The sequence below is a fragment of the Ostrea edulis genome, chromosome 8 (assembly GCF_947568905.1).
Source record: "Ostrea edulis chromosome 8, xbOstEdul1.1, whole genome shotgun sequence".
NCBI classification, from domain to species: domain Eukaryota; kingdom Metazoa; phylum Mollusca; class Bivalvia; order Ostreida; family Ostreidae; genus Ostrea; species Ostrea edulis.
The window spans coordinates 1,729,015-1,754,157 of NC_079171.1; the positions used below are offsets into that span (position 1 = coordinate 1,729,015).

Sequence of the window (25,143 nt, forward strand, 5' to 3'; positions counted from 1 at the left end):
CGTCAAAAATTTTTCCATTCTAGAGGTTTAGATTTAGCTCGGATTATTTACAGCGCTCTAGTCATTAGAGCTCGCAGTACGTTGGCTCGCTGCGATTGCTATAATAAGGTTTTGTAGTAGTGGTGTTTCAATCATCGATTATAACAGGTTGGAAATACTTCCCCTAGTATAGCGAGATATTTTCGCTAAAACGCGATTATCCCTCTCTAGCGAGATATCCCGTACAACCAAGAAAAACACCCGTGGATTACATCTCTTCGTGTTTTACGTGAAAAGAAGGAAAGTGCTAAAATTTGATTCTTCTGCAAATATATATTAATCAAAACAAAAACATGCACGATGTGTATTGGATTTCAGACTGCTTCCCTCCTACGCAGCAACTTTGATATGCAATTTCTTGCCTATGTTGTCAATTTCGTAGAAACAATTCGCATCCTGTTGAATGTATATCGCACTTATTCAGCGTTTCACGGGATTTGCCATTATTTTCAATAAAGACGCCAAAAACACCTGTTTATGGTAATGTTTACTCTCTCGCTAAAAAGAGATAATCGCATTTTAGCGAGAATATCTTCCTATGGGGGAAGTGTTCCCAACCTGTATAATAGGAAATTGTATTTCTTATCATTCAATTATGTTTTTGAAATAGGAAAACAATTTTAGTTTCTCTCATCAGAAAGCTTTAATTTACGTTTTTGAAATGGCGCATAGGAATACCTATACGTAACAATCAAAACAACAACAACATTGGCTGTGCGTTCAGGTCAAGTAGAGTTACTGTGCAGAATTAAATGGATTGTACGCCAAAATTTGGTGGCCAAATTAAAGGGACTGATTCACGATTTTCCTCCAAATTTTGTATTTCACTTCAAGTAAGCAAAATCTATAGTCTAATGTGTTTTAGAAGGTTTCACCAAAAATTAAAGTTATTCATCATGACAGAAGCTCATTATAGAGAGTTTATTATTTGTTTTGAAAACAAAGATTGAAGTGTGTTATTGTTTACGAGTTTTCAAAATAAATGGATACTGGTCCAAGTTTATTATATATATCACATCTAAAGTATGCTTTCTAAGGTAAAATGTTTCATTTAAAAGTAATTTGTAATTGTGCAAGATGACGATGCTTTGAATTACAAAATTAATGTCTCACTGGTTTGTTTGTTTACATAAAAAGACTCGAGTCTTTGTTTACATAACACAGAATCAAAGCTAAAATATTGCTCTTATCCTTACATTCAGACAGGCCAAATTTTGGTTGTCAACATTAAATGAGCTATATTTTTATGCCCCCCTTTGAAAAAGAGGGGGCATATATTGTTTTGCAACTGTCGGTCGGTCTGTAGACCACATGTTGTCCGCTCAATATCTTGAGAACCATTCACTTACTGATAATGATATTTCATATGTGGGTTGGTTATGAGTGGAAGATGACCCCTATTGTTTCTCAGGTCAAAAGGTCAAGGGTCAATTTACTCTGGACATAGGAATATAATGTCCGCTCAATATCTCAAAAACCCTTTGCTTGAAAGACATCAAACTTGGCACACTGGTACATCCCAAGAAGTAGATGACCCCTATTAATTTTGAGGTCATATGGTCAAAGGTCGAGGGTCAAACTGGGCATAGGAATATACTGACCATTCAATGTCTAGAGAACCCTTTGCTTGACAGACATCAAACTTGGTACAGCAGTACATCTTTAGAAGATGAACCCTATTGACAGGGTTTGACACTAAGGCACGTCCGACCGACTGAGTCTACTAAATGATAGGCCCGGTCGGGTAAAATGTCGATTTACTAGTCCGACTGGTCGTGTTGAAAAAATAAACTAGAAACTTGATTTAAAGCATAAGATATTTTATTCTTAATTAAAAAAAGAATGACTAGAGTGCGAGCAATTTTGATCTGCATGATGACACAATCTTTATTTTTAGTTCTAATATTGAAATAAGTCGCAGTCGGAAGTGATGTTTTAAGACATCTACCAGAGCTGTGGATTTTTTTTTCAGAAGCCTGTCATTCAGACAGACATGTTTATCAACTTTGCCTGTCCGAACGGATTTAAGCCTGTCCGAATATTAAGAGTTAAAATTAACATAATTTATAAAACTGAAGTAATTAACACACAGATCGCAGGTTTTAGAAGTTTATTATAATATGTCTTACACTAGTTTTCAAACTCAATTTCTAATTCTCTCACAACCTCTCTCACCATTCTTTCATTCTCATCAAAATCTTGCTCACACTCTGATTCACACTCACTCTCTTCATCATCCATTCTCTCACCTACTCTTATTCCATCCCTAACACTCTTCTTTTTCTTTTCTTTTTGATGCTTGGTCTGGTTTTGATCCCGATGTAAATTTGATCGGCCACGACGCCATACTTTCGCGCGGTTTAGTTTGCCTGGTTCCCTGTCCCTACTATGCGTCGTTGTTAGTGAGCCAGGGAACCAGACAAAAGTATCATTTGGAGATCTTCGAGTGGCTTCCACCTCACATATTGTATAGGCCTAAAGCATTGCGTAGTGACTAGTGAAGTCATCAGAGGATTACCGATGCATAAGAAACGACAACTCTGGATAAAGACTGTTTATGCGGTGGCATTTTGTGTTTTTCTTAATGCGGGCCATGCAAACAACATCGGTCATGCGGTCCGACATTTAACCAACTTATGTCAGTCACGGCCAAATTAAGCCGGTCTTGTCGGCATGACCGGCAGTTTTCCACAGCTCTGATCTACTTGATGTTAATGTGTGTAAAGTTATGTTTTAGATGAATTTATTTTCATTTGAAAAAAAAACAACTCAGTTTATTTGAATCAAATATAAAAAGGTGTTTATCAAATTAATAAATTACGTCGTAAACAGCCATTTTTTCAGTGATGACATGTGCGGGAATGTCCCTATATTGAAATACGACTTCTCGTCCTCAAGAAAAGATGTCCCAAGAAAAAAAAAGTAAAAGGTTAGGAAGAAACAAATCAGGGAAATAAAGATAATAATAAAACGGTTGAGATTTCAAATAGACTAGAGATTCCGTGCCAGGTAGAATTTAAAGAAACAGAAGATGTGTTTGAAAATGAAAGCATTAAATTGATTGACGAAACTAAAGCTCTTTTTTTTTGGAGACAATTAAATACGTTTTAGTTCATGCAAACTTAATATTTGTCATTTGAATTAATAGTCCAGTCATTCTACTGTTTTACCTCAAACTAATTGCAACAGAAATCGAGAAAAATCGAGAGAGGGGAAAGTCGTCGATTTGCTAATTTAAATTAGCACATTTTCATAGCATAAACTTTGGTATGGCATGGTTCCATAGACACAGAAGAGTTGACAAGGGAAATAATTGAAGTTATGTAGACGCTCTTTGTAGTACTGCATATATGCTGCTAAGTCAATTTTATCCTCTAAAATGCTAGTTTGTTTCAAGTATGTGCTAATTTTTTACCACTAGTTACATTTTCATACGAAAGAAATGGACTTTGTATAAAAGCTCAACGTTATACGATATTCTATATATACTATCCATATCATGTCTGAGTCTTACAGACATCGGTTCCAAAACATCTAAAACCAAGTTATCATATAATCAAAGAACTACAATTTGAAAAATATAAAATATTAGAGTCTAACTTCTCTCCAAAACAAAAATATCATATCAATATGTAAGCCCTCACTAACAACAAACAAAAAAGTATGGAAAGCAGTTTTTGCCATTAGTTGATGATGTTTAGCATTAAATGTCGCAAAATCATAAAAACAACAAACACGTATCTCTTATCAATTAATACAGGGTTCGAAATTAACTCATGTCCGTAAGTCCGAGACTAGTAAAAAACGTGTCGGACTAGTGAACTCTCTATAGCACTAGTCCGTACGGGACTAGTGAAAATCCGGAAATCAATCTTCAATGTGGTAAAGATTTTTAGGAAGATTTGTCTGAGTCTCTTAGATGTTTGAACTTATGGTTGATTACCTGCATGGTCAAGTGTTTGCATGACTATGACATCCTGATCTTCCAAACACATGGAGTGCGTTCGAGACCGCCGTTCTTCGAACGTGCACAAATTGTCAAGTTCCTGCCGATTCCGAACGCCGAGTACACATCACGAGAACGTGTTCTAGGTGTAAGAATTGCAAGTAGTGTGGTCAGAGAACATGCACGTTTGTGCGCACATGTTCTCGTCATTCGCGACTCTAACACAGTAGTTCTTAACACTATAGCTCATGACTTGGTCAATCGAGTGAATTTTATTGACTTTATTGATCAAATTTCGAACTCCTGTGACTCTAAAATCTGAGCACCAAAAGAACAGGAACGTCGATCTCGAACGCACTTATGGACGTTTATAAAAGGATTAACTCGGAGGTTAATATTGTATGCTTCTGAAGATTTTGAATGCGAAATAAAATATGGTGGTCTCTTTTTCTTCTGTAGGTGTCAGAAATTGAATTGTTTGCAACTGTGATGTGTTTGGTTTGATTAAAATGAAGATCATTTTATGATATACTGGACGGACTAGTGAAATGCTTTGCGGACTAGTGAACATCAACAGTGACTAGTCCGTACGGACTAGTGCTTGAAAAAGTTAATTTCGAACCCTGGTATATCGCTGGACAGGCGTATACCGGTACATTTCGATATATCGATATATTGATTCACCCCTAATGTATATGGGTCGTTCTTAGGCCAAAAATAAAAATTGATTTGTTTGATGTACTCCGACCAATCCGTAGTGGCACCCAATCATTTTTTTCAGTACTTTTAATTTTTTTTTTAATTTGGTTTCCAGGGAAATAGACATTGTTTCATTTTAAAGGTTTATATTCTCTAAGAAACTTTTTTGATGAATGTTTTATAGCAATAATTATTAAATCTGTCTTGTCCAATGTTTAATGAAAACATCAATAAATTTCTAAGTCTGCGTTTTTATGACAATAATCAATTTTTTCGATACTGCAAAAAAAAGGGGAAAAAATTAACATACCTACCTACCCACCTTGAAAAATGTGGGTCGGAGTACATCAAACAAAAATATTTTTAATGATGGCCTCAGATAGGAAACTTTATTTGGAATTTTAAATGGTCATGGAATTACTTCATTTTTAGCTCACCTGAGCCAAAGGCTCAAGTGAGCTTTTCTGATCACATTTTGTCCGGCGTCCATCTGTCTGTAAACTTTTCACATTTTCATCTTCTCATGAACCACCAGGTTAAATTTCAACCAAACTCGCCAAAAAGCATCCTTGGGTGTAGGGGATTCAAGTTTGTTCAAATGAAGGGCCACACTCTCTTCCAAGGGGGGATAATCAAGAATTAGTGAAAATTTGTTGGCATCTTTTAAAAATCTTCTTCTCAAGAGCCACTGGGCCAAAAGAGCTGAAATTTACCTGAAAGCTGAAATTTACCTGAAAGCTTCCTGACATATTGCAGATTCAAGTTTGTTCAAATCATGGCCCCTGTTTGTAGGATGGGGCCACAAGGAGGGATCAAACTTTTGCACACAAATATATAGGAAAAATCTTTAAAAATCTTCTCAAGAACCACTGAGCCAGAAAAGCTGATTTTTACATGAAAACTTTCTGACATAGTGCAGATTCAAGTTTGTTCAAATCATGGCCCCCGGGGCGTAGGATGGGGCCACAAGGGGGGGGGGGGGTCAAAGTTTTACATACAAATATAGGAAAAAACTTTAAAAATCTTCTTCTCAAGAACCATTAGGCCAAAGAAGTTGACATTTACATGAAGGCTTTCTGACATAGTGTAGATTCAAGTTTGCAAAGGGTAATTTGGGCCATAATAGGGACTAAGGTTTTACATGCAAATTTATATGGAAAGTCTTCAGATATGGGCCAAGGTGACACAGGTGAGCGATGTGGCCCATGGGCCTCTTGTTATTGTAAAACTTCAAGAAAGTCTAACTTTTCAGAGAATAAAAAGGAAAAGATAGTTGAAAGCATATTTTTTTTAATTATTCACATTTTAAATCAAGTGCCCAAAAAGTGATGCCTATTGCATTGACATACAATATATTCCATTTTTGTTTAATTGGTGAGTTTTTAACAGTCATAATTATGTTTTCACAAAACAAATTTCTTCCTCAAACAATAAACTAAAAATTCTAGAGTAAAGAAATGGTCAAATGGTTTCTATTGTTCGTTTAAAAAGGTGATGGATATTACTGATAAAGAGGACAATATTTTTTTTATCAAAAATGTTTCACATTTAATCATGATGATACCAAGATTCATAACAAAACTTAAGTAATATTTGCAGGGTGTTTAAAAAGATTCTGTTCTCTATACATAGTTGAAATAATAGATATTATGCATTAATCTTTACTTTGCGTGTTTGGATATTACTATTGACACTTTGACAATTATCATTTTTCGTGATGTCTATTACTTAAAACACTTTGACAACTACCATGTTGTGATACCTATTCCCAGGGTTCCAACTTCGACTGAATATCTTAGGGGCCAAGTGGGCACCTGAATAAGAAATCATTTTAGCCCACATGAAATTTTAGTAGTCCACACTAGAGGTGCGTGGTATTACCGGTGTACCGGTATTTTTCTGGTAGCAGTATGTACCGCTGTACACGAGGCGATATACCGGTATATTCAAGTCTGGTAACTCCACAGGAACTCCACGTTTTAAATATCTATAATAAATAAAAATGTCTTCCTGTAAACATAATATTGACAAGGTATACCACGTCACCATCTTGGTTTTCGTTTTTACCAGCTGCATTGATTGAAAATTTCGGTGAAAAGTTCAATATAATACATATTCCTTGACAGTGAATGTTGGATCATATCATTTCTTGTTTTTTTCTACAGGTGATAATACTTAGATGTAGTGCAGGGCGTCATAAAGGGAGAAGAAAGGATTGACATGTGGTAGTATAAACAGCTGTATCATTAATTCTTAGACATCATGATTTTAGAACAATTTAGAGGTCACCAGAACTTATAACTCAAGTGAGTTTTTATGATTTGTCATCAGCAAACTGTGTATCTGTAAGTGTTTCACATTTTTAGCTCACCTGAGCTGGAAACTCAAGTGAAATATTCTGATCACTTTTTGTGCACTGTCTGTCTGTTTGTCCGTATGCACAGTTTTCACTTATTCGATTTCTCCAGAACCGCTGTGACAATGTCAATTAAACTTGGTACAAATGATCCTTGGAAGAAGGCCCTTAGGAGAATCAAGTTGTTAAAAGGAAAAGTCATGATCCCTTCAAAATTGAGATAATCAAGAAAATGGAAAAAGAGGGTGGAGTCCTTTGAAATTTTTCTAAAGAAGCGTTGGGCCAGAAAAGTTGAAACTTACATAAAGGCTTCCTGACATGGGTACCATCAAGTTTGTTCAAATCACGGCCTCCAAGGGCAGGGTGGAATATTTTAGGGGATAGGAGTTTTACATGAGTATATACATAACATCTTTGAAAACGTTCTTGTCAAGAACAACAGAGCTCTGAGTAGTACTGTCATGTTGATATATGCAAGGATACCCAGGTAGTGTAGATTCAAATTTGATGAAATCAGTACCCCCAAATCCAGAACCCTGTGGATAGTGTGTGTTCACAATAGGGATCAAAGTTTTGGATGATAATATATATAGGAAAATATTATTCTCAACAACAGTAAATCCATGATTAGTCATGATGACAAGACCGTACATTTCATACCATGATTGTTGACCTTTTAACCTTGTATTTCAGTTATGTTGTAAACTTTGGGGCAAGAAAAACAAAGAACAGCTGAACAAGAGCAGAGCCAAGGTAACTCGGGTGAGTGATTGTGGCTCACAGGCCTCTTGTTTTCTTCCCAGTCAACCATTGCAGTCTTTACATTGTTTTAATACATGTCCTTCAGGCAGGTGTATCCTTCGTTCGTTTGAATTGATTGTATCAGACAAAAATAGGAACATCACAGAAAAAAGTTTAATGAAAATAAATTTCTGTCTGGACTTGTAAATATGCAAGTTTCACATTTCTGCTCCTAAATTTACCAAGCCCCGGGCATCAGACTCCTGGGACTTTTCAAAGACTGCTCTTGCATTGTAACTTTCTGTTGAATACGTTTCAATACAGTAACTGTATCACATGCTAGTATATGATGAACGGTGTATTTTTTGTTTCCTTAGGTGATAATAGCTAGATATATCAGCATCACAAAGACAGAAGAACAGAAAACAGGCACTGGTAACAGTTGTAACATTGATATCAAAATATTATGAACTCAGAACAGGTTTAACATGTTTAAACTCACAGCTGAGTTTTCATGATATCAGTGTACTTAGGTCTGAGCTTACATCCGAGTTTTCTTGATTAAAGTTTGTCATACCTGTCTTCTGTAAACTATTCACAACTTCTAATTCAATTCTTTACTTATCACAAGGCCAATATCAGAAATTCTATGTGATCTTTTCCAATCTTGCCACATGTTGGGGGGGGGGGCTGTTAATGGAAATTTGTTCAATACTTCCTATCTTCTTAAAGAGGTTAGGTAAGTTGGAAATAATGAAAATAAGATAAGATATTGAAGATCATACATTATTTTCTGTCTCATTCAAGAATGGTTTTCTCTTATTGAAACTTCATCAATTTAAGGTCATAGTAGTGAGGGTTCTTTATTGTGCTAACGCCTACCATGACCTCCGTTTTAAGGTCTTACCCAATTTACCTCAAATTGTGGATGTTTGGTGAACAAACAGTCACTACCTCTCTTGTTAGACTCTTCAGCCTTTGGTTGTCTCAGTTGTATGTGGACATTTTGAATTAATGGTCAGGATATCAATATATCAAATTACACAGGTCAAGTTTGTATTTTGGCCAAGTAAAAATATTTTGGTAGAGTCATGTCCCTTGGCATTGGGAAATTTCATTGTATAGCGCTCCACATTGACTTAAACATTGTATGTATACTCACAATAATTCAAATTTTTCTTAAGTTATAATTGTACAATCTATAATAGAATCATAGAATTATTAACAACTTAGATTACTTTTAACAGAATCCTCAGGACAGCTGTGTGAAAGAGAAAAGGAAGATAAAAGCAGAGTGGTATTATAAGAGTTTCTTTATTACATGGATAATTTACCTGTATTTTTAGGCCAATTCAACTTAATTAGTAGATTATCATCCAGGGTCACCAAAAAGTATGGGGTGGGTGGGAGGATTTAATTTTTATTTTCTGAGAAAAATATTAATGACAAACGAGTTTTTGTCAACAGAAGTGCTTCATTTAATGCCAGATGGATATCAATCTATGCTTATTTCACAGACGAATTCCAGGTTAAGCTTAATTCAAAACACAATAAGACACCAAACTTCTTCAAGATTTACGCCTGTAAGAATGCAAGAAACCATATTCTTCATGTTGCTTTTCACATTGCTATACCGAAAATGTAAAGAAGAAGTGTAAATACCTGAGTTGCACATGAAAATTTTCAGGAAATCGCAAGTTTTGCAAAATTAAAAAAATCGGGGCAGGCCAATTTTAGAGGGGTGGGCGGGGATGATAATCTATCAATTAAGTTGAATTGGCCTTAACTCTGGATATGAATGACATGGAGTGTTTAAAGGGGGATATCGATGTCTATTCACAACTTGATAATATTGGCTATTTTAGGTCACCTGAGTCACTCGGGTGACCTATTGCTATTGTTCTCCGTCTATCCTCGTGTGTCATCTCTCAAAAATTTCAAATTTTGTATGAACCATTCTTGGGACAAGGGGGGCAGACCTTGTAAATTTCAGGACCCCTGCACCCCTGTTGTGCATTATTTCATTTAAAGGATCAAACTTGTCAGATAATTATACTATTTTGTTTTGTTTGTTTGCTTTAGATCGCTTCAAGAAATTCTCATTCATACTAAGTCATCATCAGCTGTAAATGAAGGACCACAAATTTAGACCTATACTTAGTTCTCAAGACTGTGGCAGTGAGGGTTCTTTAACATGTCTAGACCTATACTTAGTGCTCAGGACTGTGGCAGTGAGAGTTATTTAACATGTCTAGACCTATACTTAGGCCAACGATAAAAATTGTTGAGTTTCCGCTAACGTTCCAGAAAAAAATAGGGTAGGTAGGTAGGAAATAAATTTTATTTTTTTTTTAAATTTTATTTTTTCAGAGTATGCAAAAAACATTGTAAACTCTAACAAGTGTAGTATAGGAAGGAGGAGAAAATCTTTGGCTGGACCGGGAATCGAACCCGGGACCCCTGCATTACTAGGCAGGTGCTCTAACCACTGAGCTATCCAGGCCGATATCCAGTCCGTATAGCCCCGATTACTACATTCCTCCTTCCTCAAGATCAATTATAATTTTATAATTGTCTTTCAATATATCAACCCAGGTTCTTTCACCCCTGACAGGCCAACCTGCACCATTAGGGGTGGTCAACGGCACCAAATGTAGTATGGGAAGGAGAAAACCTTTGGCTGGACCCCTGCATTTCTAGTCAGGTGCTCTAACCACTGAGCTATCCAGGCCGATATCCACGGTCCGTATAGCCCCAATTACTGCACAAGTTAAATGTTCTATTGAATTTTATACTTTCAAAATAAAATTTTGCTTAAATTGAATTGCAAATAAACTTTCAATCATAACATTTCACCCATTATTGGCTGAGGATTATTTCCAGATGTTTTATAAGAAACTATATTTTTCAATGAAACATATCTAGCATAAAACACAAAAGTTAACTCCTCTATGCCACTATGCTCTACAAGTACCAGATATATTGTTTCTACATTTAGATTGGTTGTCATAGGAATACTTCTATTGGATATGTTTGACAGGAAAATAATGTGATGGTTTTGAAAAAATATATTAAATCATCACCAAAATATCAACATCATTAACATATTTTAAGTTTATTAATACATTTCTGAATGTATTTTCACAATCTAAATGGAACAAGGGTAGGAAGACAGTCTGGGCAGATCCCACTTATCCTAATGGGATCCAACTCTCTTCCAGCTAAAACTTTTTACCGGACATAAATTTTTATTTTAAAAACAATCTGCACATCTTTGTTTCCTCTCCGGCTCTCGGATGCGCTCACTACTTTATTTGCGGCCTTTTTCATAGTGTTTTCAGTTAGAACTGCAGCAGAAACCAAGGATGTGCATACAAATTTGACAGACTGGACATTCATGTCTGTCAATCTGCATCATGACCTCCATATAAAACTAGGGTCCCCGTCTAATGCCCGTTGAAATGATAGCATAAGACAGTGCATGGCTATAAATAGCCACCGTCTAAAAACAACATAGGAGTTGGCAATTTTAACAAAAGAAAGTCTTCTATGAAAACATGACACTTGACAGAGTCTCTCGACCGTCTGTTAACTTCAATTGTTAAATCATCGTTGCGTGAGCACGCATGGAGGTACTAGCCACTGGGTCAACCAACATCCTTGCTGTTAGTTAGAAACATTATCAATGTTGTTTAAACGCTTGACACAATACCATGCAATTTTGTATATCATTAAAGCGTTTGAATGACTTCATCTCAATGTCTAACTAAACCGAAAACCAAGAACCGGGAATATATTTTTTCCGGGAAAATGACGATTTTTTTTTTTAAATATCGAAAAAAAATTCTAGGGTCGGGGCTATAATTTAGGGTCGGTCGGGTTAGCGGAAACACAACACATTTTATCAGTGGCCTTAGTTCTCAGGACTGTGGCAGTGAGGGTTATTTAACATGTCTAGACCTATACTTAGTTCTCAGGACTATGGCAGTGAGGGTTATTTAACATGTCTAGACCTATACTTAGTTCTCAGGACTGTGGCAGTGAGAGTTATTTAACATGTCTAGACCTATACTTAGTGCTCAGGACTGTGGCAGTGAGGGTTATTTAACATGTCTAGACCTATACTTAGTGCTCAGGACTGTGGCAATGAGGGTTATTTAACGTGTCTAGACCTATACTTAGTGCTCAGGACTGTGGCAGTGAAGGTTATTATACCCCCCGAACGAAGTTCTGGAGGGTATATAGGAATCACTCTGTCTGTCTGTCCGTCTGTAAACTTTGAACATTTTTAACTTCTTCTCAAAAATCACTGGGCGAATTTCAACCAAAGATGGCACAAAGCATCCTTAGGTAAAGGGAATTCTAAATTGTTAAAATAAAGGGCCAAGCCACCTTCCAAGAGGAGATAATCAGGAAAACGTAAAAATAGGGTAGGGTCATTAAAAAATCTTCTTCTCAAGAACCACTGGGCTAGAAAAGATGAAATTTATAGATAAGCTTTATTAGGTAGTGTAGATTCTAAATTGTTAAAATCATGGCCCCCGGGGGTCGGATGGGGCCACAATCGGGGATCAAAGTTTTACATACAAATATGTAGGAAAAATCTTTAAAAATCTTCTTCTCAAGAACCACTGTGCCAGAAAAGCTGAGATTTATATGAAAGCTTCCTGATATAGTGCAGATTCTAAATTGTTAAAATCCTGGCCCCCGGGGGTTGGATGGGCCACAATAGGGGATCAAAGATTTACATACAAATATATAGGAAAAATCTTTAAAAATCTTCTTCTCAAGAACCACTAAGCCAGAAAAGCTTAGATTTATATGAGAGCTTCCTGATATAGTGTAGATTCTAAATTGTTAAAATCCTGGCCCCCCGGGGTCGGATGGGGCCAGAATAGGGGATCAAAGTTTTATACACAAATATATAGGAAAAATCTTTAAAAATCATCTTCTCAAGAACCACTAAGCCAGTAAAGCTGATATTTACATGAAAGCTTTCTGACATAGTGCAGATTCAAGTTTGTTCAAATCATGGCCCCTGGGGGTTGGATGGGGCTACAAGGGTGGATCAAAGTTTTACATACAAATATATAGGGACATTCTTTAAGAATCTTCTTCTCAAGAACCACTGAGCCAGAAAAGCTGATATTCACATGAACAGCTTCCTAACATAGAGCAGAGTTAAGTTTGTTCAAATCATGGCCCCCTGTTGTAGGATGGAGCCACAATAGGGGATCAAAGTTTTACATACAAATAGACCTATACTTAGTGCTCAGGACTGTGGCAGTGGGTTTATTTAACATGTCGACGTCTGTTTTGACAAGGAGCCTTCATTTTTAAGTTCATATCTGAAAATCCAGTAACTCTTACTTCTCAAGAGTATTTGACAAACAGTCATGGCCATAATGCAAACACGTTATTAGAAGAAAATAACGCATGCGAGTTATCTTCTTGTCACAATGAGTTACCTCTCTTTGCCCCTGCTCTTTATCAAATACCGTGTGGTACTGTTGATAACTCAAACAGGTTATTTTTAATGATACCGAATCAAATTTTTATTTTTAGTTAACTTGTTTACGTTATTTTATGTCAACTCTCACTTCTTCCATAAATGAAAGGTGAAGATAACGAACAGTGATATAGCAAACAAATTAAGTTCAGAGAATAGCCCCTGTAGATTAGGTTTAGATGTAAGAATCACCGTGTCTGTCTGTCTACACATCTATCTTCTGTCCGTCCCTCCCACTTTGTATCTAGTGGACAACTTTGTAATAAGAAGAGAATAAAAAATCATACTTGTGACAAAAATTGCATACAGATATATGCAATAATTGATTACAAAATCTGAAGCTCATTCGGTTCTTCGTGTTTAAAAGAATCACTCATCAACAGACACTTTCCTATATACATGTATGATACTCAGGTTACTGTTAATGCTCATGGGCCTCTTGTTAAGTTGAAGTTTGAATTTCAATGGAGTACATGATTAGTAGTGGGGTTGGTCAAGGTTTTGTTTTCTGAGAAAATGTTTCAGATCAAAGTGAATTGATCACCATGGTGATATTCAAATAAATGTTACCCCTTGATGTTTTTAGGTTCACACTGGACTCCCATGAGGTCCTGCATTACTGAGGAAAGAAAGGTGATGTTAAAAAGGTAATGGTTCCTATATACACATACATCTACACAGAATTGTGTCTGTGTATTTTGATGTCAATGAAACCGTTTTTGGTCTGTCTGTCTGTCTGCAACTCATTGTTACCTTGAAATAACGGATTATGTAGTAGATTACATCATTTTCACTTTGAGAAATAATTGAGTAAGTGAACTTGTTTTTAGCTCACCTGAGCTATTCTGATCACTTATTGTCGGTCAGTCTGTCCGTAAACGTTTCTCATTTTCATCTTTTCCAGAACCACTGGACCAATTTCAATAAAACTTGGTACAAATCATTCATGGATGAAGGGGATTTAAGTTTATTCAAATGAAGGGCCATGTATAACCTTAAAAATGCAAAATAGGGTGGTGTTATTTAAAAATTTCCTTCTCAAGATCCACTGAGCCTGGAAAGTTCAAATTGATATTGCTGCTTTCTGACATCATGTAGATTTAAGTTTGTTAAAATCATGCCCCCCCCCCCCCCCCCCTACCACTCCACCGCACCCGGGTATAGGTTGGAGCCACTATAGGGTCAAAGTTTTACATGGGAATATTTGGGGAAAATCTTTAAAAATCTTCTTATCTTTTCCTTATTTCTTAAGGATTAATGGGACAAAATTCAAATTTATATGAAAGCTTTCAGACATGGTAGATTCAATTTTGAGGGGGGGGGGGGGGGGGGGAGGGGAGGGGGGGGGGGCACGATAGGGGATCAAAGTGTTTTATGTACGAGTGAAAAAGGGACACTCTTTAAAAAGCTTTTCAAAATCCCTAGGGCCAGAAAAGTGGAAATTTACATGACAGCTTCTTTACATGGAGTAGGTCCAAGTTTGTGCAATTCATAGGCTCCAGGGGTAGGGTGAGGCCAAAATAGGGCATCAAAGTTTTACATGCTGTTAGATACAGAGCTGCCAACCCTCACGATTTGGTATAAGGCTTACGATTTTAGGACCGAAAATACGTCTTGCGATTTCACTATATATCTTCCGATTTTCGCCTATTTCACATTTCGAAAGTTTTAGAGCTGTCTGTCATTGGTTTTTAGCTCACCTGAACCGAAGGTTCAAGTGAGCTATTCTGATCACATTTTGTCCGGCGTCCGTCTGTCTGTCTGTAAACTTTTCACATTTTTGACTTCTTCTCCAGAACCACTGGGCCAATTTCAACTTAACTTGGCCAAAAGCATCCTTGGGTGAAGGACTTTCAAATGAAGGGCCATGTCCCTTTCAAAGGGGAGATAATCACAAAAATGTAAAAATAGGGTGGGGTCATTTAAAAATCTTCTTCTCAAGAACCACTAAGCTAGAAAAGCTGAGATTTACATGAAAGCTTCCTGACATAATGCAGATTCAAGTTTGTTCAACTCATGGGCCCCGGGGGTTGGATGGGGCCACAATAGGGGATCAAAGTTTTACATACAAATATATAGGAAAAATCTTCTTCCCAAGAACCACTGAGTCAGAAAAGCTGATTTTTACATGAAAACTTTCTGACATAGTGCAGATTCAAGTTTGTTCAAATCATGGCCCCCGGGGATAGGATGGGGCCCCAAGGGGGGATCAAAGTTTTGCACACAAATATATAGGGAAAAACTTTAAAAATCTTCTTCTCAAGAACCACTAAGCCAGAAAAGCTGAGATTTACATGAAAGCTTCCTGACATAATACAGATTCAAGTTTGTTCAACTCATGGGCCCCTGGGGTTGGATGGGGCCACAATAGGGGATCAAAGTTTTACATACAAATATAAGGAAAAATCTTCTCAAGAACCACTAAGCCAGAAAAGCTGATTTTACATGAAAACTTTGACATAGTGCAGATTCAAGTTTGTTCAAATCATGGGCCCCTGGGATAAGATGGGGCCCCAACGGGGGATCAAAGTTTTACACACAAATATATAGGGAAAAACTTTAAGAATCGTCTTCTCAAGAACCACTGAGTCAGAAAAGCTGATTTTTACATGAAAACTTCCTGACATAGAGTGCAGATTCAAGTTTGTTCAAATCTTGGGCTCCGGGGATAGGATGGGGCCCCAAGGGGGGATCAAAGTTTTGCACACAAATATATAGGGAAAAACTTTAAAAATCTTCTTCTCAAGAACCACTAAGCCAGAAAAGCTGAGATTTACATGAAAGCTTCCTGACATAATGCAGATTCAAGTTTGTTCAACTCATGGGCCCCTGGGGTTGGATGGGGCCACAATAGGGGATCAAAGTTTTACATACAAATATAAGGAAAAATCTTCTCAAGAACCACTAAGCCAGAAAAGCTGATTTTACATGAAAACTTTGACATAGTGCAGATTCAAGTTTGTTCAAATCATGGCCCCCTGGGATAAGATGCGGCCCCAAGGGGGGGATCAAAGTTTTACACACAAATATATAGGGAAAAACTTTAAAAATCTTCTTCTCAAGAACCACTGAGTCAGAAAAGCTGATTTTTACATGAAAACTTCCTGACATAGTGCAGATTCAAGTTTGTTCAAATCATGGCCCCCGGGGATAAGATGGGGCCCCAAGGGGGGATCAAAGTTATACACACAAATATATAGGGAAAAACTTTAAAAATCTTCTTCTCAAGAACCACTGAGCCAGAAAAGCTGAGATTTACATGAAAGCTTCCTGACATAATGCATATTCAAGTTTGTTCAACTCATGGGCCCCTGGGGTTGGATGGGGCCACAATAGGGGATCAAAGTTTTACATACAAATATACAGGAAAAATCTTTAAAAATCTTCTCAAGAACCACTAAGCCAGAAAAGCTGATTTTTACATGAAAACTTTCTGACATAGTGCAGATTCAAGTTTGTTCAAATCATGGCCCCCGGGGATAAGATGGGGCCCCAAGGGGGGATCAAAGTTTTACACACAAATATATAGGGAAAAACTTTAAAAATCTTCTTCTCAAGAACCACTGAGTTAGAAAAGCTGATTTTTACATGAAAACTTTCTGACATAGTGCAGATTCAAGTTTCTTCAAATCTTGGGCTCCGGGGGTAGGATGGGGCCATAAGGGGGATCAAAGTTTTACATATAAATATATAGTTAAAATCTTTTTCTCAATAACCACTGAGTCAGAAAAGCTGATATTTACAAGAAAACTTTCTGACATAGTGCAGATTCAAGTTTGTTCAAATCATGGTCCCCGGGGGGTAGGATGGGGCCACAAGTGGGTGGGGGGGGGGGGTCAAAGTTTTACATACAAATATAGAAAAAAGCTTTAAAAGAACCATCGGGCCAAAGAAGTTGACATTTACATGAAAGCTTTCTGACATACTGTAGATTCAAGTTTGCAAAGGGTAGTTTGGGCCATAATAGGGACCAAGGTTTTACATGCAAATATATATAGAAAGTCTTCAGATATGGGCCAAGGTGACTCAGGTGAGCGATGTGGCCCATGGTCCTCTTGTTACTTTTATAATAAACAAGCCATAGTCATTACTACGTTTGTTTGCATAGTCTATATATATATATACAGAATCTCAATAATTTTAATGCTTTGAAATAAACAATATGGCAGCTGCTACTAAACGTAAGACATGTGTTGATGGAAATAACAACAATTCTCCCCCAAAGAAGAGCCAAAAATTCGAAGAAAAATATGCAAGTACTCTGTAAACATCTATTTGTTTCAAAGTCAGAAAGGGGGGGGTTTGTATGATAAGTGTACAATCTGTTTGATAAACTTCAACATTTCTCACGGCAGGGAAAATGATATTAAAACACTTGCCAGAATAACTGACACAGTAACTGTAAAATTACATAATATAATAATGTAACAATATTTTTTACACGTCAAGTTTTAGGAAGTAAAATCAATAAAAGATGCATTTAATCTTTTGCATTTGTAAAATGCATAACAATTAGTATACAGTCTAAATTCATTCAATTTGGATTTGAAGTATGCCTAAAATTGCTCAGGTTACATATTTATTCATAAAAGATCTCCAGCAGAAGGAAACCCAAGCTGCCCCCTGACCCCCGCCTTATTATTTTCCATTTCATAATGTTGGCAGCTCTGTAGATGGAAAAATCTTTAGAAATATTTCTTGAACTATTTAAGCTAGGGCTTTCATACTTTAGTATATAGATACTATAGATAGGGAGGGGGGGGGTCAAAAAATTTTCATCGGAATAAACATTGATTAAAATATCTTTTAAAAATTCCAACACCTGAACAGCAGTAGGGCCAAGGTGAATCAAATGAGAGATGTTGTCCATGGGCTTCTTGGTTTACCAATCAGCTGGTCAGACTGCTAAAAAAAATAACAAAAGAATACAAATGTTAACGAGGGTCGATCCTCATGTGACTTATTAATATTAATGGTTGAAAGTAGGAAAAAATGTATTTATTTCCACTCAATATACATGTATTCAAATTTATTTAATAACCAAAGAAAATGTTCATGCTGCCACCGTTTTAAAGATGTCAGATATACTAAAACAGAAATATATGTTAACACAAGAAAATCACACTTTTTTGTTATACAGAATAATCAAAATAGATAAAAACTTGTGAAAATGACAAATTTTAAATGTCAACAGTTTAAAAAACAAACTGCTAATTAATAAATATGTATAAATTAATTGTGGATATTGGGGAAACCTTGTATAATAGGCATGCAGTAAAAGAAATACCAGGATAGGAGTTACTGCCCTTGACAACAGTTTTAGCTCGCATGAAATGAAAGCTCAAATGAGCTTTTCTGATTGCCAAGTGAGCTTTTCTGATCACCTGAATCCCGTGGTGATCCAGGTTAGAATAGGTCCTTGGCACCCACTTGCTTGTCGTAAGAGGCGACTAAATAGGGAGGCCCTTCGGATAAGACCACAAAAACTGAGGTCTCGTATCACAGCAAATGTGACACAATAAAGATCCCTCCCTGCTCAAAGACCATAAGCGCCGAGCATAGGCCTAAAATTTTGCAGCCCTTCACCAGCAGTGGTGAAATCTCCATATGAGTGAAATATTTTCGAGAGGAACGTTAAACAATATTCAATCAATTAATCTGATCACCTGTAGTCCATTGTCTGTTTGTCCGTCTGTTTGTGAAAGTTTTACATTTTCCACTTCTTCTCCAAAACCACAGGACCAATTACTGTATAACCAAACTTGGCCAAAAGTATCCTTGGTTGAAGGGCTTTCAACTTTGGTCAAATGAAGGGTCTCGCCCAATTCAAATCGGAGATAATCACATAAATGCAAAAATAGGATGGGGGTCACTTAAAAATCTTCTTCTCAAGTACTACGGGGTCATTTACATGCAATTTACATGAAAGCTTCATGACATAGTACAGATTAAAGTTTGATAGAATCATGGCTACTGGTGGTAGGATGGGGCCATAATAGGGGATCAAAGTTTTACATACAAATTCTTTGAAAATCTTCTCCAGAACCACTAGGATAGAAAAGTACAGATTTACAAGAAATCTTCCCGACATACTGCAGATTCAGGTTTGTTAAAATGATGACTCCCCGGGGGTAGGATGGGACCACAATAGGGTATCAAAATTTTGCATACAAATATATAGGGAAAATCTTTAAAGATTTTCTCAATAACCACTTGGCCAGAAAAGCTGAGATTCAAGTGAAAGCTTCCTGACATAGTGCAGGTTCAAGGTTAACAAAACCATGGTCCCTGGGGGTAGGATGGGGCCACAATAGGGGATCAAAGTTTTACACATAAATATAAGGGGAAATCTTTAAAAAAAATTCTTCTCAAGAACTACTGGGCCAGAAAAGTGGAAATTTACCTGAAAGTTTCCTGACATAATGCAGAATTATGTTTGTTAAAATCATGCCCCCCCACCCCACCCCCCATCCCCCCACCCCCCAGCGGTAGGATGGGGCCACAATAGGGTTAAAAGATTTGTATACAAATATATAGGAAAAATATCGTTTTAAAAGTACTTCTTAAGAACCAATAGGACAAAGAAGTTTACATTTACATGAAAGCTTCCTGACATAGCGCAAATTCAAGTTTGTAAAATTCATGGTCTCCGGGGATCAAAGTTTTACATACAAATATATAGGGGAATTCTTCTGCAGAATCACTGGGCCATAAAAGTTTACATTTACATGAAAGCTTCCTGACATAGTGCAGATTCACGTTTGTAAAATTCATGGCCCCCGGGAGTAGGTTGGGGCCTCATTAGGGATTTAAATTTTACATGTGAATATGTAGGAAAAAGCTTTAAATATGAGCCAAGGTGACTCGGGTGAGCGATGTGGCCCATGGGCTTCTTGTTTTAGATTATAAATTATTGTTTATCTATGGAAAATATCACTTTTTCAGTATCAATAGTTTACCAATTTTTGTGCAAAGTTGAATTTGATAAAGATTTTGCAAAAACCCATGATATCACATGAGGATCGATCAAATTTAAATAATCTGTGTTAATCTACCCGAGTCAATGTACACCGGGTCATTACTAATCCTATCTGTGTTAATCTACCTGAGTCAATGTACACCGGGTCATTACTTATCCTATCTGTGTTAATCTACCCGAGTCAATGTACACCGGGTCATTACTTATCCTATCCATACTCTTACTGTCAGTGAAATGAAACATATCAGTTATTTATATAATGGTCATTGCGTCTAACATTAAAAGATGTGAAGAAATTGTGCACGTTGAGATTTTATGTACATATCAATAATTTAGAGATACACTTCAAAAACTGTAAATTTCACAATGAAACCAGGAAAGTTGATGTGTATGATTAAGGTCAAGGTCATTAATGAAGGTCACAGTCAAATTTGCAAATATTGAATGTAGCCATAGTTGGGGGCATAGAGTTTTAAAAACACATTAAACTTGTTGTTCTTGTGGGGGAAAATAATTCTATGATTTAATTCAGTTTTTTCTACTCCTTGAGTTAAAAATTCATATGAAAATATTTTATTCAAAGTTTGTTTGTCAAACACATTTAACTTGTTCTTCTTGTAAAAAAAAAAACAATGCTGTATTTAACTTCTCAATGTTTCACTCCTTTGTAACTTTTTCATATTTCCTCCTTCAGCATCAGTTTTGACCACACAGAGTATCCTTAAGTAGGGGGACTCAACATTAATCAAAATCTGACTTCCTGTTTTGACGAAGGCTTGGACCATCAACAAGTTACTGTATAGGTTTGTATATTATGTTGTACATGCAGATTTCTTAACAGTCAAGAAGACTTACAATTATACATTTATTGACTGGGTCCGAGAACAACATCTGTTTTGTTTGATTCAAGAATGGAATATGAGGTGTTGTCTGAAGCTGTAGGCAACATATTGTTCAAAGATCAAACTAAACTGCTGTTGTCCAAAGGGCATTTTTAAGTCACCTGAGTCACTCAGGTGACCTATTGTTGAATATCTGCAGCCATCGTCGTGTGTTAGTAATTGCATATTTTTTAACTTATGAATAAATTCCATTCCAATTCTTTTCAAATTAAAACTGATAGAAATTGACAAATTTTCTCCTCTACAACTGCACAACTGTAATGAAATCTAAATGCATAGTAATGTAAAGCAGGAAGGCCTGTACCAAAATTGTACATTTCTTGGGTAAAGTTTTTGACTCCAGGTTGGGGCTCTACTTGGCATATATAGCACATCTTAAGGTTACTGATACTACATTGAAACTAAAGATTAAAGTATTTAGCAGGAGCCCTTTACCCAAATTGTAAATTTCATGATCTCAGGGATATGGGTTTTAGTTCCATATGTCGATTATGGGATTGCGTTTAATTTTGCTGATGCTGTATGAAAACTAAATGCAAATTTAGAAAAAGCAAAAGGGGATGTACCAAACTTGTGAATTTCACAACCCCAGGGTTCTGACTCATAGCCGGGTCCCAATCAGTCATGTAATGTTAAATGTAACATGTAAAGGCTTCCGTCATTATTAGTACCTACAGGGACATTTGTATATTAAGAACACAACATACTTTACACTGCTGCTGAGTATTAGAATTTAGCTTAGATATGCAGAATAGGAAAAACACGTAGATATCATATATCTAGGTCAAAGGTCAACAAGAGTCCTGCTACTTCAGACATATGAATTATTAGGCCAGACTGTAGATCAGATATCTATAATAACAACAAAGTACTAGTAACAAATGAAATCATTTTACAGATTATACAATCATCTTAAGACATTTAGTGTATACAGTTGTCTAGGGACAGGTCTTGGATCATTGTTGTCCCACTATCAGTGTTCTAAGCTGATCAGTCACATCTCTGTATCAGCAAGGTGACTCAGGTGAGCGTTGTGGACCATGAGCATGGAAGTACATGTGTTTGATTAGGCCGAAAGTAATCATGGCTTTGTTCCACTAATACAACCGACTCTAAATTATACCCCTACCCTAGAAGTTTTTTGACATGTTCTCCAAAAAATTATTATTAAAAAAGATGGAGATGACCCTGGTAATAATATAGTTTAGTATATGACTTAATAATATCAAAGCAAATTCAACAACTGTATCTATATGAAAAATGAGTCCCTTGTTTTCAGTATGTCAATAGATCTGCTAATTGAATGGAAATTGTAATCAGAATTCAGAACATCTTCTTGTCTTGGATTTAGATGTAACAAATATAATTCATTTCCTACCAAGTTACTCTAATTTTGACTGAATATTAGTGGAAACACAACCATTTATATTTTTGGCCTTAGCATTCAAGAAATGTACATGTGAAAAAACAGGTCAATTGCAATCAGTGTGTGAAATATGTAGATCACTTGAATGTGTGAAATAAATGTATATTGTGAATAGGTTGATATTTACATGTCAGTTTAATTATTGTAGATTGTGTTCCTAAAGACCCAGACCCTCCACATCATGGACACACTAGGACTCAGCACTCAGCTAAAAGTACGACAATGTTCTCAATGTCAGGGGGACACTGAGTTTTACTGTAACACATGTAAACGTGATCTGTGTTTACAGTGTAAAGAGAAACATGTCATTGATCTACATACCAAACACCATGATGTTGTGATTTACCGTGAGAAGTTTAACTACATCCCCAGACAAGAGATCTGTGTCAGACATCCAGACAGGTTCTATGAAATGTTCTGTCAGTCGTGTGAACTTTCTGTCTGTTTCCGATGTTTAGAGCACCGAAAACACCAAATACTGGACATTAGAACAGCCTATCAAACAAAGCGACAACAACACCGAGAAATCATTGACAACATCAGAAGTGAGACTCTCTATAACTGTCGTGTTCTCCTGGCAGGAATCCAAACTGATATCCAAACTTGTCCCCCACAAATCTGTCACCGTCAATCACAGCAGATGTCAACCAAAGCCCAGAGACTGAAGGATCTGATTGACACTGCGGTATGTGATGTTAAAACAAGATACCGAGGTTTATTGATTGATAGAATACAACAACAGAAGAGAAAAATGAACAGACACCTCACCCACATACAGAACTATGAAGACAGATATGAACAATCAGCAAACAGAGCGGTACAATTCCTCTTGTTTATAAAGACCAGTCGTGTCCCCCAGATAAAGGACACCCCTAATCTTCCACAACACCTGCTGCTGTCCCTGACTGAGGGATTCAACATGGAGGATGTCAGTCAGTTATTGAGGGGAATCCCAGAAATCCAAATGACAACAGGAAAACGACAAGTAGGAATAGACGAGTGTGTGAAACTGATGTCCACACCTGTATTACACACGTCTGTCTGTGTGACAGGTGTTAGTCGTGTGAGACACATATCTCGTGTGATGTCAGACCGGGTCTGGGTCTCTGATTATAACAATCTCATCTTGACAGACACAACAGGAGACACTATACACCGTGTGACAGATAGAACAACATGGTATACAGGAGGAGTACACACAGTGAACAGTTCTGGTGAACTGATTTATATAGACAGTGAACGTAACATCAACAAACTGTCTGTGTACAATCACACAGTCACCACACAGATAGAGTATACACCACCATGGAAACCACTGTGTGTGTACTGCTCCCCGTCCACAGGAGATCTGATGGTCGGGATGTGTAACTATAAAACAAAGACAGGCAAGGTAACCCGGTACAACAGTAGTGGTCAACACATCCTGACCATACAACACGACAACAAACGTCACACGATGTATAGTGTTCCTTATTATATCACAGAGAACAATAACGGTGATATTATTGTGTCTGACTTGTTACGTGCTGTAGTGGTGACAGAGCGCGGGGGCAGACATCGATTCTCCTACACAGGACCTCCATCAGGATCATCACTAAATCCATACGGAATCTGTACAGACGCGCTGTCACACATCCTGGTGTGTGATGATAAAACCAACACAGTACAGATGATTGACAAGGACGGTCACTTCCTGTCTCTGTTACTGACACGACAACACGGGATAAACAGACCACTCAGCCTGAACTATGATGATAAAACTCACCTTCTCTGGGTCGGATCATACTACACCAACACAGTGTCTGTATATAGATATCTACAGAGGAGGTACTCTCTGACTGGTAAGTACTAGTAGTACTGTAGTTTATTGTACTATATCAGTCAGTATAAATAACATCAAATTCTACACAGGAATCCATTATAAATTATTGTTATGCTATGACATTGTTATGATAGTGATGTTTTAAAAAATGTACAGTGTAGGTTATGATTAGAGGTCATATCTAATTTTAATTACAATGTGGCTATATTTAGAGGTGTTGATTGGTTTTAATTACGAGGTGGTTATAATCATAATAATTAGAACTAGTGATTAATTTTAATTACAATATGGGTTATATCTAGGGGAGGAGTTAAGTTTTCATTACAAGTTGGTTATAATTATAGGTAATGTTTAGTTTTCATTACAGCATGTATAATGTGTGTTGTAATTAGAGATAGTGATTAATTCTAATTACAATGTGAGTTATAATTAGAGCTATCAATTAATTCTAATTACAATGTGAGTTATATTTAGAGCTAGGGATTAATTCTGATTACAATGTGAGTTATAATTAGAGCTAGGGATTAATTCTAAATTTTACAATGTGAGTTATAATTAGAGCTAGGGATTAATTCTGATTGCATTGCAGGTTATAATTAGAGCTAGTGATTAATTACAATTACAATTTGAATTATAATTAGAGCTACGGATTAATTCTGATTACAATGTGAGTTATAATTAGAGCTAGGGATTAATTCTAATTACAATGTGAGTTATAATTAGA

General features: G+C 36.6%; 2 protein-coding genes across 5 annotated transcripts in view; both read left to right on the forward strand.

Annotated features, from left to right (window-relative positions):
* The window catches only part of LOC125667650 (uncharacterized), a 161,218-nt gene that overhangs the window by 129,546 nt on the left and 6,529 nt on the right, over positions 1–25,143 (forward strand). For 2 of the 4 annotated variants that reach the window (XM_056147883.1, XM_056147884.1), the window contains exons 2-7: positions 6,850–7,802; positions 8,159–8,216; positions 9,029–9,078; positions 13,877–13,937; positions 20,964–21,072; positions 22,746–24,438. In XM_056147883.1, coding sequence (XP_056003858.1) covers positions 22,779–24,438 — 1,660 coding nt within the window. In that variant the 5' untranslated portion in view covers positions 6,850–7,802; positions 8,159–8,216; positions 9,029–9,078; ... (1 more) ...; positions 20,964–21,072; positions 22,746–22,778. The remainder of the gene's footprint in view (positions 1–6,849; positions 7,803–8,158; positions 8,217–9,028; positions 9,079–13,876; positions 13,938–20,963; positions 21,073–22,745; positions 24,439–25,143) is intronic. The other 2 variants (XM_056147886.1, XM_056147885.1) reach the window with 2 other exon arrangements.
* LOC125682758 (uncharacterized) overlaps positions 1–25,143 on the forward strand; it is a 222,865-nt gene that overhangs the window by 82,680 nt on the left and 115,042 nt on the right. The window lies entirely within an intron of this gene.